Source organism: Hippocampus guttulatus, chromosome 10, assembly GCF_054856545.1.
Source record: "Hippocampus guttulatus isolate MCC_2025c chromosome 10, RoL_Hgut_1.0, whole genome shotgun sequence".
NCBI classification, from domain to species: Eukaryota; Metazoa; Chordata; class Actinopteri; order Syngnathiformes; family Syngnathidae; genus Hippocampus; species Hippocampus guttulatus.
This window is the reverse complement of record NC_141270.1, coordinates 11029486-11044768: the sequence shown is the minus strand read 5'-3', so window position 1 is coordinate 11044768 and position 15283 is coordinate 11029486. Positions and strand designations below refer to the sequence as shown.

The 15283-nt window shown below is 39.3% G+C and overlaps 1 protein-coding gene across 7 annotated transcripts in view; it reads right to left on the bottom strand.

The window, feature by feature from the left end:
- The window catches only part of LOC147199255 (neurexin-1a-like), a 196036-nt gene that overhangs the window by 174118 nt on the left and 6635 nt on the right, over window positions 1-15283 (bottom strand). For 6 of the 7 annotated variants that reach the window (XM_086121384.1, XM_086121385.1, XM_086121390.1 and 3 more), the window contains exons 3-5: window positions 5519-5536; window positions 3442-3471; window positions 2344-2391 (exon numbers count right to left, since the gene is read on the bottom strand). In XM_086121384.1, the coding sequence (XP_085977510.1) occupies window positions 2344-2391; window positions 3442-3471; window positions 5519-5536 (96 nt within the window). The remainder of the gene's footprint in view (window positions 1-2343; window positions 2392-3441; window positions 3472-5518; window positions 5537-15283) is intronic. The other variant, XM_086121386.1, reaches the window with a different exon arrangement.

The window sequence follows — 15283 nt, the reverse complement described above, 5'->3', positions numbered from 1 at the left end:
TGGACAAATAAAGTTTTTTTTTTTTTTTTTTAGGAATGCAGTCAGTACACCAGCTAAATACTGCACACGTGAACCATTCCATTTTCAAAGGACCAAACCCAAACAGAAGATCAACCCGGTAAGTGGTTAATAGACCACAGGCAGACATTAAGAGCCAACCATATTTGGTGTTTATATACTTATTTTGTGTATTGTGCATCCTAGTCAATATTCCTATCCCGTCTTCCCGTCTATTATCCCGTCTATTATCACCGTCTTCATCGCTCCGATTCTTTTCCCCCCGTGACGTGGTTCGACATGCAGAGCGCTCGTGTGAATCCGTGCAGCTGGTCATTTTTCGGCCGCGTCACGGTTACCCCTCTCAACCCCCCCCCCCCCCTTCCCATTCAGCCTCCCCCTTATTACATGTTATGTCTTGTGACTTGTTGTAACTGTCATATGCTTATTTCTGTGCTAGGGTCTTTTTTTTATCCTGGACTTAAATTATCCTCGGAAGAGGATAGTTCGAGCGTGGGTTTTTTTTCCCTCTCCCTACCCAGCGTTTTTCCTTTCTGAATTCTGATTGTAATTTCCCCATTGCGGGACAAATAAAGGATATCTTATCTTATCTTATCTTATCCATCATCCGTCCTCCTGGTTTTAATACACAAATGAGGATATACTGTATAAGTGGGGGACTGCACAAGACATAACTGGACTGCGTCGGTTTGCACCACAGGGGGACAACTAACCAAAGCCTGCATTAGAGGCAAAGTGCTGTGCATGTCAGGTTTGTGCCGAATCAGCACTGCCGTCTTCCTGTGGCTTTCCTTCTGTCAATTCCAAAGCCGTTTTTTGGGGGGCTGCAAAAATATATTCCGTGGACACATAAATGTCCCGTTTCGACAGTACATTCAGTGCCAACGGGGATGTTGGTACTTCAGTATTATCAATACATTGAAGGCCATTTGACAGCTTATTGCACCTAATCGGTCACATTACAGGCAGCATCCATCATCATCACTGACAAAGAGTGCAACTCAAATGCAAGTGCAAAAAGTCACAGACAATTGGGTTCATAAGCAGTTCAGCATGAATATTTGATACAAAGTGACTTGTTTCAATGGTACTCATCATTATGTTGGCTGCAGAGCCAAGTAAAAAGTATAAGTAGGTTGTATCATTTACAATTATAACACATAACACTCAGCTCTGATTTTATTTCACTATATGGAACTGCATCCGATTTTGGGTACCTGTTTGATGAATGATGTGGCAAAAGAAGAAAGAATTGTAGCACCATTGTGTTTCTTTCAAATTGTTTTGAGAGTTCTTAGTCAGTGATACATCAGTAAATGGAAAAAAAACCCAAATTGTTGCGGGGGGGCATATCCTGTTCTATATCTCAAAAGTCATGCAAAACTACAGTGTTTAATATTTTATTTTACATTAGTGGTACTTTTTTGAATGTTTTAGTCTTTCGGTGTTTTAATTATGTTTTAGATGATACTTGCTAATTGTTAACATTTTACTCAGAACATTGCCTGTGCAATCTATATATATATATTTACAGTATATTGACTGCAAATCAGAAAATAACAGTACAATGGAACCTCTAAAGTCAGACACAATCCATTCTGCGACACTGGTAGTTCAGAATTAGCTTTTTGAAAGGACGTGCACCACTAAATTCAATTAATTCACACTGTTCACCTCATACACACACATATATATATATATATATATATATATATATATATATATGACTTTAGAGGTTCCATTGTACTGTTATTTTCTGATTTACAGTCAATTCATGTGGCATTATTGTGCATTTGGGTAAACCTTCACTCGAAAGTAACGAGCAGCTCCTGTAGGCAACATACTTGAAGATCCGGAACCTGAAGCAGACATGAGATCAAATACAGGAAGGACAGACACTTACCTTCGAACACTGGACATGTGATATTCTACTCATGTAAAATGTAAGCAATCAAAATTCCACTTGGGGTGTTTGTGTCATTTTTTTCCAGCAAGTTTAAATTCATATATGTAGTAACCAATGACTATAGCAGGATATCTAAAAACAATACTGACATGTAAATATTTACAGTGAGAAGTAAACACTTACCTGCTCAGAAGCAGCTATGCAAGATGTACAGTATGTAACATTACACAACTCAAACTATTGAAATATGTATTTGCAAGTGTAATAAGCCAGAGCAAGCAAAAGGCAAATGAGACAATGGCATGTCAAGCATCAAAAATGTATCTTCTCTGACTTGAGAATGTGTAATGCCCAATTATTATAGCAAAACGTGCTAGTTCGTGCTTGATTCAACACAAAAAGAGGGAAGAAGGCTTTACCTTGAATGCTGAGTAGGGACCTTAGAAGCCAAGTTTCCCCTCTCTGCCCTGAGGAGGAGAGTCAAACGGTAAAGATCAGAAGTCCACTTACCCCACAGGGAGAAGAGGTGAGGATCACAGCCAGGATGGGAGGCCCACAACACTATGATCATGCCTCACACAACCCGAAACCCAGTGTTTGAACCATGGACAACAACACTACGTTCTTTTCTTCTGCCTGCCATTGTCGTCTCCCCATGCAGCAGGCAGGCGCCAGATTGAATGCGTGAAGCAAAAGCTGCACCTACCTTGAAGACAGCTATTTAAAAGTGCCACTGACCTCAACTACATTAGTGGGTATGTAAATGCCGTCAGGTCATGAATTAAGAACACAAAGAAACTGGAAGTACCTTTAGTTTTACCTATGAGTTTTGATGGGATGGTCCATAGTGAAAGCAAGTTCCAGTCACAAAAAAAGAAAGAAAAAAAAAGGAGAACAAAAAGGAGAGGAGGAGACACCAATAAGTGTAATGTCAGGGTTCGGAAATGGAAAAACAGAAATAGGTTTGATGCTTCCACAAACTATATTTGCAAATAGAGATGAAATGGCTACACATGGAAAGATGTGTGAACTATGAACTATAGCTGAATGCTAAGCAAAGTTTGAATGGCAGAAACTGCTACGTTGCAGTGATTACCATGCATGCATTATATTTTGAAAATGCCCTTTCATTAACACAGTACACTAGGGGTGTCCAACTCCGGTCCTCGAGAGCCCCTATCCAGATGTATACCTCCTCAACACACCTTACATTCTGGAAGGGAACCCTCGAGAGGACTTCAGTTGGACCCCCCCCCCCCAGCCCCCTCTCCCGCAATAAACCATTGAAATTTACAGTAAACACTCAAAGAACAGAATGGAAAGAAATCAGATGGACAGAGTCGCAGCTCATAAAAAGGGGTCATATACTCTGGAGAATGAACATCTAGGCCATTCTAATGAAGGACCACATTGAAAGTGTCCCGTTTTGTGCTGGCGTCAAACACACACATTTCAGAACACATGACAGCATTAGGAAAAATGGAGGGAAGGCGGGAGAAAAAGAACAGAGCTCATACCTTGGTCGCCCATCATCAGGTGTGCCAGACCTTAAAAAGGAAAACAAGAGCACAGTCAGCAGAGAACTAGGGATCGTGGGAAGTTGTGTCAAAAATAAAAACGGACACAAAGGCATCTCTTTTCACAGTAGATGTCTGTGTTACTGGACGGGATGGGATAAGGAAGAGTCGGAGGGAGAGGAATTGGAGGGTGCACGCACAGGGTCAAGCCTGATGAGCATTCATAGTTAGAATGCGTCATCGGCTACTTACTCACTCAGACATCTTCATTCATGTTTTATCGTATCCGAGATTTGAAATGCACAGGCTTTCATTCAGAGTGAAGAAGTCCCCCACCATGACTTTTAATTGAGTCGTCCGTGTACCATGCAGACACAAAATCTATTTAAATGTGGCTGTGACAAGCCAATTAAAGTGAAAAATAGAATAAAGACGATCAATGCGGGCAAACAACCCCTAACATTGTAATGTGTCAGGTATCCCCAAATTGTGGCCTCCATATAGACGCCATTGTATGTGCCACAAATTAAAACCTTACCTCAGACATCTCTATTGGGAATAGGTCTTTATTTGCATGTACAGTACATATACATAATAATATAGTATTACAAATTATCAATATTAAACCAATTATACTGTATTTGGATATAGAGTTAATGATATTTAAAGTATGAATATGGGTGTCTGGTGGCGGCACGGTGATCGACTGGTTAGCACCTCTGCCTCACAGTGCAGAGGTGCAGGGTTCGATTCCGGCTCTGGCCTTCCTGTCTGCCATTTGCATGTTCTCCCAGTGCCCACGTGGGGTTTTTTCCGGGTACTCCGGTTTCCTCCCACATTCCAAAAACACGCTTGGCAGATTAATGGAACACTTGAAATTTACCCGAGGTGTGAGTGTGAGCGCGAATATTTGTCTATGTGTGTCCTGTGATTGGCTGACTACCCCGCCTACTGCCCGAAGACAGCTGGGATGGGCTCCAGAACCCCCACAACCTTCGTGAGGATAAGCAATTTAGAAAAAGGATGGATAGATGGATGGATGGGTTTTATTTGAAATAATCTGTATATTACAGGATATGTTAAGTGAACCTGGAGTTCTAATCCAAATAAAATAAGGTTAATAGAGATATACAAAGGAATATGGACCAAGACAAGATGGACACAACTGGTCTGAATGTGCATTGATTCCATAAACATGGACGCACACAACATTACAAAATGGTCCCAGTTAATTTAGACAGACACCATTTCGGTATAAAATCGTCTTTAGTACTGCATGAGGAAATCAGATTCCTCTCTCGAATTAATCAGGGATTGGTTTCATTCGTAACTCTTTAATGGCCTTTCTCCGAGAGAAAGAAAAGTGGATGATGTTAAAATCTGAAAGAAATTTCTCGATCCACCTCTAATCAAGCCTTGTTTGGCCCTACAAAAATCAAATTTTGAACACAATGGTCTTGAATTTCATTAATGACATGTTAAAAGCAGGTAAATGGGCAACATGTGGATAAAATACTCATCAGTAAACCTAATAATAATAAGAGCAATAATCACTAAGTAACAATTAAATTTCAATTTATATTAAAAAGAAAATAATGTCCTAACAGCTATTAAAAGAAATTACATGTCAATCATTTGAAACACTTTTTTTCCCCTCAACGCAACTCATTCATGTGGTAGCAAATTGGGATTGTCAGACAGTTGTGTGGTGCTGCCTATTTAAAAATAAAGGCCAGACTTAATTTATAAACTGATTCATTTTAAGGACTTCTAGTGCAACAATTACAAAGTAGAAGTCCACCACCATCGTTTTAAACCACACTGGAAAACATCTAAAGATGTATATATGACATTTATTAAATAACACAAAATCTATTCATGTAAGGCATCTTATCTTCTCTCAGACACAGCTCGATGAAGAAAAATCTGGAGATCTCAGCGGAGGCAATGATCACAACCTGATCATCCACTTACCACTTCAACAACACTGTGTCAAAACCTGTGCTAACATTATTGTGTAGGTCCATCAACCATAAAGATTCATTCACATTTGCACAGCCACTTGGCTTATACCCACCTTTGGTATATTTCTCTTCTGGAAGCACGGACAGCCAAAGAGAAAGAAAGGAAGACATTCATTAAGCAGCATGCAGACTCAGACTGGCCGTTGCATGTTAGCATGCAAGGCATTGAAAAAAATCACATGCAAGTGAACTAATACAACCCCATTTCTAATTTTGCACCTCTTTCCTGTCCTTATTTATACAATGGAAGTCACGTCAAGGTTGAACCCTAGCAGCGCCATCCCTTATAAATTCATCTGATGTAAAAGTATTATATTGTCTGGCACATTTTAGCGGATGATAAAACATCCAGCAACACTGTTAAATGACTTTAGAAAAAAAGGCTATGAGGCATCGTGCTTGGGGGCTATCAAGCACATCTTGGGACTTACTCATTGTGTTATATAGGGCACTTTAATTCATTTATTTAAGCACGAAGGACTTCAAATACTATTTAATTCACAGCACTAGATGAATATATTATTTCGGTATACAAATCGGTATACAAAGCTACTCGAGGATGCCTGTAATGAAATGCACTGCAGAAAAAAAAAAACAAAGAAAACCCTGAATAAATACATTTGTGATAAACAATTCACTGTGAAAGAGCAGGCAATTGAGAGCATGTGTTTTTCAGGTGATTTGCTTTTGAAAATATTGAACAGTGGCAGTTCCCTGAAAATGCACAAGTTCTATTTTGGGGGTGAGTGATGTGCGAAGGTGAAAGGAGGAAAAAAAAAGTCATGTGACACACTAATGAAGGAGTCTCAGAAATGAATACGGATTATAAGCATGCTCAGTTATTATTATTTTTTTACAGCTGAATTGCATGCACAATGAGATGTTTAAGGCCCATAGACTGCCTATAAAAAAATGTTTAAAAACATAACAGTCAGCCATGGTTTGCTTCTCCAATGCGGGTTCTTGGCTTAAATACCATACAAAAAACATTTTTTTCCTCTTTATATTTTCTGATGAGAGAGTAAAATCTTCACTATAGTAACACATGCAATGTCTAATTATCATTACTTAAAAGACATCAGTACGGCTGAAAAAAAAGGGGAAACGCAGCAAAGACCAATTGAAACCACAACAAATTCCTACCTCTTTAAAATGCTTTGTTGCCCAAATTCAAACGATCATAGGACCCAAAAACTTACCATCATCACTGGTTCCCCCTCAGACACCATGCATAAAAACATTTACATCAAAGCTTTGTGAACAAATTGCAAAATAACAGCGTACCCGACTGTTTCACTTGATCAGTTTGCCGTTGCCTCTTTAAAATCGGGTACTTTTTTTTTTCTTTTTTGAAAACATATTTATCAAGCACAAATGCAACTTTGTGGAATGCTTCCTTCCTACAGGTGGACATCTGAAGACCTTCTGGATACTTTGTTCACAAAGCTTGAAGATGACAAGACTTGCTGAAAAAGCATCCAGGCAAAGCATGATGACGACACTTGTAAAGCAAACAAATGTGCGATGATGTCGAAACTGCAAAGACCGACAAAGACATTAAGATTAATTATTACACTTAACTACTTTTGAAAGGTGGGGCCTTGATACATTTTTTTTGTTCTACTTTTCACACTGTAAAAAGGCAAGGGGAGTTGTGTGGATTATTATAACTTGTGCTCAATAGTATAATTCATTTATTCTGCAAAGCATAATTTTTTTATGAATTCTGTGACTTTATAAAATGTTAACTTTCTTACACATTAACTTTCTTACACATTACCCACTTTTCACTTTACGCCATTGGCTTTGTAGGCTCATTTTCTTTTTTAAAATCTACTCAACTCAACTGTATTTATAGAGCACAACAACCGCTATCGAAGCAAACAACTCAATTCCCATCATCACGTTGAAGTGAGAAATAAATTCAAAAAATGTGTAAAATACATTTTTAATGCAATCTATGATCTTTTGATGCCACCGTTGTGATTTCATTTTTCTCCATTCTAATGAAAAGAAACTTTACTTGATCAACTGCCATTAAAAGAAGAGCCCGATAACCCCCCTCCCCACCTCTCTCTCACGCACACACACACACACACACACACACACGGTCTCCACACACTTTCTTTCAGAAATGTACCCAGCTGGTTACATTCTAATCCAGAGACATAAATCCCTTTAATCCCCTTGTCAAAGTGATCCTAGTGCTATTGTGCCTGTAACACTACACTAAAATGCACTCTGCTGTCTATCACACACAATCTGCATCTTGTGCTACTGATCATTTTGCAACAGAAACTCATAATGCGTGTGCAGTAATTACATTAGAAAGTCAAGGCACCGCTTTACTGGAAGAAACATCTGGCATGCAGTAATGACACAAAACACATTGAGGAAGGTTACACATTACGTCATTTGTTTGTTTGTTCCGCTCCATTGCTTTTGACACCAAACATCCCGACTCAAAAGTACTGGGACACCTTGCAAATATTGTACAGTACATCTACTGTGAGTGGAATTGGAAGAATAGTTTGTTGGTCCCCACCTTCGTAGTTATATGCGATTCCTCGATGTGTTGAGGGGAATATTTGGTGAATTTTTGTAAGACTTAAGATAATATCGCCGTTGTCTTTTAGTTTGCACGCCCTCTGAAGCCACGGTAATACCCAGGATCACTAAAATCATTTCCCTAATATGATAATGACACTTGATGCTTTCAAATGAGCCCGCATAACGACTTAACTGCACCCTGAAGATTTACAGCCCTTAGACGTGGAAAATAGCAACAACTGTTTTTTTAACAACTATTAGTGTAAAAGTGTAAAATGTGAAATAAGAAACGAAGACAAGTGTGATGTATCAAACACAGTATATTGTGGTATTCCGCTGGGCATCTATAATCGGTCCAATTGGTGTTTGAGTTGTAGTAGGCGTTTGTTTTATTATTCATTGTTTGTATATTTGCCTTGCTTGCTCTGGTAGTTTTACTTCCAGGTTTTGTTTCAGGCCTACCCTTTTTTTTTTTTTTTTTTTTTTTTTTAAATCCACTCATCTACTCTAGATTGAGTTGAGATTCTCCTTGTTAGCCATGGTGCATTGCTATTGCGGTTTCGTCCATGCTGTATTGGATGAACAACTCTCTGCTGTCTCATCTCATGTTCCGCTGAGCACTTTAATAAATGGGTCCCCAACCACAATGCTGCGGACAAGTAACAGGCCACAATGAGAGACTGAACAAAAAGCGATATTTTATTGATCATCAGAGAAAATTTCATTTTGGAAATTCATGTCTGTCTGCCTCTGCCTTTGTCAAAATGCTCATCTCGAACCATTTGATACAGCAAAAAAGGTGCGCAAGTTGACTCACAGGCAGCGGCTTGGTCTTATCTGGTTTTGATGTTTTTAAGACTTACCCAAAATAACCATCACTGAGGTACATTGTCTTTGTAAGTCCCCCTCCAAAGAACAGAGTGGGCTTTAATGTCTGTCCCTTTCACATTCACGGATATAAATAAATAAATAAATAAATAAATACATTAAAAAAAAAATATATATATATATATATATATATAAAGGGCGGCCCGGTAGTCCAGTGGTTAGCACGTCGACTTCACAGTGCAGAGGTACCGGGTTTAATTCCAGCTCCGGCCTCCCTGTGTGGAGTTTGCATGTTCTCCCTGGGCCTGCGTGGGTTTTCTCCGGGTACTCCGGTTTCCTCCCACATTCCAAAAACATGCATGGCAGGCTGATTGAACTCTCTAAAATTGTCCCTAGGTGTGAATGTGAGCGTGGATGGTTGTTTGTCTCTGTGTGCCCTGCGATTGGCTGGCAACCGATTCAGGGTGTCCCCCGCCTACTGCCCGAAGACGGCTGGGATAGGCTCCAGCACCCCCCGCGACCCTAGTGAGGATTAAGCGGTTCGGAAAATGGATGGATGGATATATATATATATATATATGTCAGTATTCATCATGTTTTGGTTACATGGGTTATCAATATGTAAATAAACAAAACCTGTTCGTAATTGAGCATGTGGTAATGTATTCGTGTGGACTAACATTGTGTTCTTACAGTAAACTTGTGTGCATTTAAATTAACTTTTTTTTAATCTCTTTTTGTATTATTAGTGTGAAACAAAGACAAACAGACGGACAGACAGAAGAAGTGGCTTTACAAGCTTTCTGCTTCATATCCATTAAAACCTCACAGTTGAGCTGCTTAAGGTTATTGGTAGCTTTCCTCCATCTTAACATGCACAGGATCCAATGTCATATTTGGATTTCCAAAAAATTTTAGTACTGTATTCCAAATGTAGATTTAATTTTTAGTTACCAGATCTCTTTCTTCAACAAGTCTATTTCTCCTTTTAAGTGATTTAATAATTGAATGCACTGCCGTGTCCAGTAGAGCAGGTTTTGGGACAGAGCAATACACACAATCATGAGTGAGTTCAACATAGCTAGGAAATCTTTGGTAAATTAAAACGGCATTTTAGGATGACTGTTTGCATGTTGGAACCCAACAATGTGCATGGTACTGTTTGGTTTGCGTTTGGGAGGGTGGGGGTGGGGGATGACAAAAAATAAACTTGTTTAAGACTCATCCCCAGTTGTTAACTCAAGACTATGAAAACACCGTTGTCATTTTGAGCCAAATCTGAAAAAGGTAAATTATCTTATCTACAATGGATTTGAGGTCATGGTGTTAGGTGCAAAGATCCGATTAATCGAACATGTTTTTTTGGAATGTGGCAGTATATCGGAGTATCCAGAGAAAAGCGTATACAAGGGGAGAACATGCAAATTCCACACAGGAAGGCCCGATTTGAAATTTGAACATAGAAGCTCTTGACTAAGCAACCGTGCTAACCACAACCCCACTGTACTGCCCCTTAATAGAGTATTATTTTGTAAAAGTTGTTTGTGTCGGAGAATGCTCCAAAAGCCATCATGTAAGTGTAGATCTGTAGATCCCATCGCTGATGACGTGTTGTTCCCAAACTACTTGCAACTGAATCAACAGTGCCTTAATCAACAGCACCTCTGCTGACTGCAGCCAGGTAGTGCAGCCTAAACTGCATCACAATGAATTATTAAATAATTCACAAAATCAACAGTATGATCGCGTGACTGATTGAGTATAATTCCTGCTCCGAGTTGTTATGACGCCCAATTAGGAAACGATAACATTCAGTGAGTAACTTCATGAAACTACGTTAACTCATGTTAAATATTATGATCGCCTCTTATCCAAACAAGAGTTTAATTTCCAAATAGCGTCAAACTGAAGCAGTTTTGTCATGCTGCTATTCTTTTTTGAAAAAGTAGGTCAGTTTGAACAAAACCTAAAATCAAACACTGGAACATGAATTGCTTAATAATTGCTTTCATTGTTGTAATGCTCAGTTAATAATGACAGAGAAAGGCTTGAAGCACATGTGCTTTTGATTCCTTTGACTAGATGATAGGCAAATAAAGCAAATGAAGCCAGAAATGGGAAGTGTTATTTCTGTGTACTGGTGAATTTTTATTCAGTCTCATTCACATTTACTTTGTAGGTTAAGATTTGATTTTATAATGAATGACATGCAATAGTTAATAATCTTTTGTACATCCAAAAATTAAATGGAAATTGTCTTTTGGAGGAAACTTTCTGTAGTTTTCTGCTTTGCGTTAACATTGCAGGCTCTGTTTTTGTGACGTGGCTTGACTCCTGTGTGGCACATCTCTGTTTTGGGGCGGGTTAAACCCGATGTTGGTCATTTCGGAGATGAGCGCAGGCTGTGAAAAAAAAGGGCTGCGCCATGGTGCGATTGGTCACAGCCAACCAGTCAGCCCCATCAATGGTAGTTTGATCTCCAAATTGAGATTTTCTAGCTTTCTGCAGTTACAGTAAACCATCTCTAAACCGACATAAAAATAGGACAGGGCACTAAAGAACTGAAACAAATAGTGGCTAAGTGTATAAGTGTATGTATGCTGTATAACTACGGTATGTTATTGCAATAATTATATACGCCTATTTGAACTGGCTAGGATGTGTGATTTACACCAAGTATGGCCTTGTATTAGATGGATGGATATGGACTGTATTTGCACGTAAGTAAAGCCATGGTGGTCTATGTTGTAATGGATGGAGACTGAAACTAATGACATAAAACTAAACTACATTGAAAACTAGAAAAGTAGCTCCTGAAAATAAGCTTATCAAATCATTTTACAGTGAATATTGTTTATTTGTTTGCAATGTTGTCTTTTAACTTCATGAAAATGATCAGAAGGTTAATTCAGAATGCGTTCATTGCAAGTTCCTATATTAACAATAACAGCTCGGGAAGATTAGGAATGATGGATAACTCTAATACATTATTTGCATTATCCCAGATGGGACAAGGACTCTTCTTTGAATTATTACAAACTACAAATCATGGAAAATATTCACAGCCGATGGGGGGGGATGGGGGGGGGGTGTATTGAACAAATGGCGCAGGAAGGTGCAAATAGAACATATACAAGCCTTGAAACAAAGGTCAAAGCCAGCAGGGGATGTGTTGTCAAATCACAATTTTGCCCAAAATCAAGAGTAATGAGTCTAAGGGCTCTATTTTCATCGACATCTCTCGGTGCGCCATGCGTAAAAACGGCCACATGTTGATTTTTTTTCACGGTATGTCGATTTGATATATATATGCTTGATATGATTAAGCGTATTGTGCAGCTGTATGTTCTGAGCAGATGGCGTGCTGTGCTGACAATAGTCCAATGGTGATCTTTTCAGAGAGACAGGCAAAACAGAGGGGGGATTTCAGAGAGCAGATGTGCGGTAGAACCTTGTCATTCTTTCACATCTTGTGGTTTGGAATGATCCAACAGGATTATCGGAGCAGTGTATACTCTAGTTCTTATAACCTTAATCCCAGGATTGACAAAATCTGGGATCGTGTTACAGGCAAGGACACTATTTTTTTTCTGTGATGCAATAATGGTAATATGCTCCCCCGGTGGGAGGCTTAAGAAATTAAACTTGTCAAAGTTTATAAAACAGAGCGGGCAACTTTTTTGAGGCTAAATGTTATGCACCACTTATCACCAAGTGTCTTTCTTCCAAAATTGTTCTTTGAAGTGACTTAAAGAAACCAGAATGGTGCTTTTGTTTTTCTTTCAAATGTGTGAAATACCCCATCTGATGACATGAAGTAAAATAAAAAAAAACACACACACACACACACACACACACACACACACACAAAGCACAGAGCGCATTAAATATAGATTAGCCGTTAGTAATGTTAACGTGAAGATAGATATCTTCAGGATGAAAGGCTGAGACGTATCGAGGGAAAACGTTACAAAACGGTCAAGAGTCCAGAGGTGTCAAACTCCAGTCCTGGAGGGCCACCGTCCTGCATGTCTTCCTGTTGCAACACACCTGATTCAAACAGGATCGATATCAGGCTTCTGCAGAGCTTGCTGCTCAGCTGATCATTCGAATCAGGTGTTGCAACAGCGAGAGATGGAAAACATGCAGGACGGCAGACCTCCAGGACCAGAGTTTGACACCTATGGCTTAGACTCTAGCAATGTCAGAGTCAAATGGCTGATTTTAACACTTGGCGTGCATTAATACAACGTAAAATGAGCTAAGCTGCAAAATGTCTGGAAAGTGCGACACAAACTACATCACAGACTATGGAGATTGTGCCTCTTACTTTTACAATTTGACAACCTCAAAGAATTTCAACTTCAGGGAGGAGAGTGGAATGAAAGAGCATTCATGTTTTAGTATCAGTGTTTGCACATTGCAACTATGCTTGTATTTTTTGATGTTCCAGATGTTTCAAAAGTGCCCCTGTCAAATTGTAAATATAGTCTGTAGTCTGGAATCAAATAAATGCTGTTGTTGTATTGTGGTGCTGTTTTTTGATTTGATTAATGACAGATTAATATGGTCTTGAGGTCAAATGGAGTGCCCTTTCTTGGCTGCATCAAGCAGAGGCGTTGATTACTGGTTTGTCTACGGGAGAATATCACCCCCACTACCTATTGTGGCCGATGCATAATTGTCAAAACAAAAGCTCCAAATTTTGTAAATGAGGAATATGTCCCATGTTCTTTTCAGAATTTTTCAAATGACCATAAAATAGACATTTAAAATGCAAAATAATAAATTAGTTGATAATGAGTCCCCCCCCCCCCCACACCCCTGCTCACCACTCAGTTTCACGTAAAATGTGCTCAAGACACATAAGTGGAGTCTTTGTTGTATGCATTGTTTTACAGTATTTCTCTTCCTACGGCACATCCGCGATCGAGCTCATAATTTAACGAATTAAATGTTTACATAGGATTATGTGGTAGAAGCCTCAATAAGAATATGTGACGTTTTATTATGAATATCAGGTGTATCTAGGCTTTGTACCCTAACAAAGAAAAAGAAGGTGTAAGGAAGAACTGTCAAACAACTGTCTACACACCCTTTGACAGTCACAGTTGCATTTAAACTCGATAGAAATCCCACAGGGAATGCCTCTAATCTTTTGATCCCAATATCTGTCTTTAGACTCGGAGGCAGTAACGTACTATTAATCTGCTTTTGTCCGAGTGGAGCCGCACTTCGGCTTCTAGAAAATGACACTTTCCCAGATATAGGTTGTGCTCTTGCAGTGATCGACGCACGTTGTAGGAAGCACTCATTCAAATGAAAAATGCAACGCCCTGTAACATGCACAGCACTTCCATTTGCGAAGCTGTGGGTGAAGGATTGCATGAGTCACTCCTGTAGAATATGGCGCACCAACTTTGTCGAGAGGTGACCCCTTTTGGTGCCGGGGTCAGTTGACAGGTTTAGTAGCACTTCTGAGACTAGGTTAGGTTACTATTAATAGCTACATTTCCATCAAGCGGTACGCTTTTGTTTGCCACTGGACGGCTAGGATCACGAAGCGTATGTTTCAGGTGTGTATGGAGAATTTTGAGAGCCAAGTTACTTGAACAGTATTAGAATTGAAGTATACTTTTTATTTGATGGTTTTACACGAATTCCAATATTTTATACAAGTGAACATCTGAATGTAGAAGTGGAAATATGTGATTAATTGTGGGAAATTGCGCAATCAATTAGCTAAAATATTTTGTTGTGCATATATACAGTATATATATATATATATATAGTCTGTGTGTGTGTGTGTGTGTGTCAATGCCAACTCACTGCACTGTGTCAACTAACAACACCAAATCCACTGAGAGAACAGTTGGAAAAATAGGTGCCCCTGACCTGAATTGTGACAAATTCAACACTCTGCTAATTTGCTCTCTCCTCCATTCCAAAAGCGGAGGGAACAGTAGCATCAAAACACTGCACAATGGAGCCTGGGAGCACTGCCATAACAGCCAGAAACAGACAGTCAAGCTCATGAGGCAAGGAAGTGCACTGAGTGACTATTGTGAAAATATATAGCGCTAACTCCTGCCCCAGTGCACGAGTTGATTGATGACATTTCCTTTATTGGAAGTAAAGGTTGGTTGAGACTGTGAAATATGACCTGGTCGCTGCACACATATGTATGCTTTTACTGTTCAAGGCAGTCTCCACTCGCTCCAGCATAAGTCAAACTGCCTATGAATCAGATAATGGACCAAATAAAGTGCTATATCTTCTTAGTTCGTCTTTTTTTTTTCCAGGGCTGATTTGTGTTGAGCTAATGTGCAATGAAATGAATGACATCATTTCATCTTATCAGGATGCAAATATGGCAATGCATCTATGTTATTTCTCTAATGAGAAACGGGAGCAGAGATTCAGTGGGACTAAGCGATAGC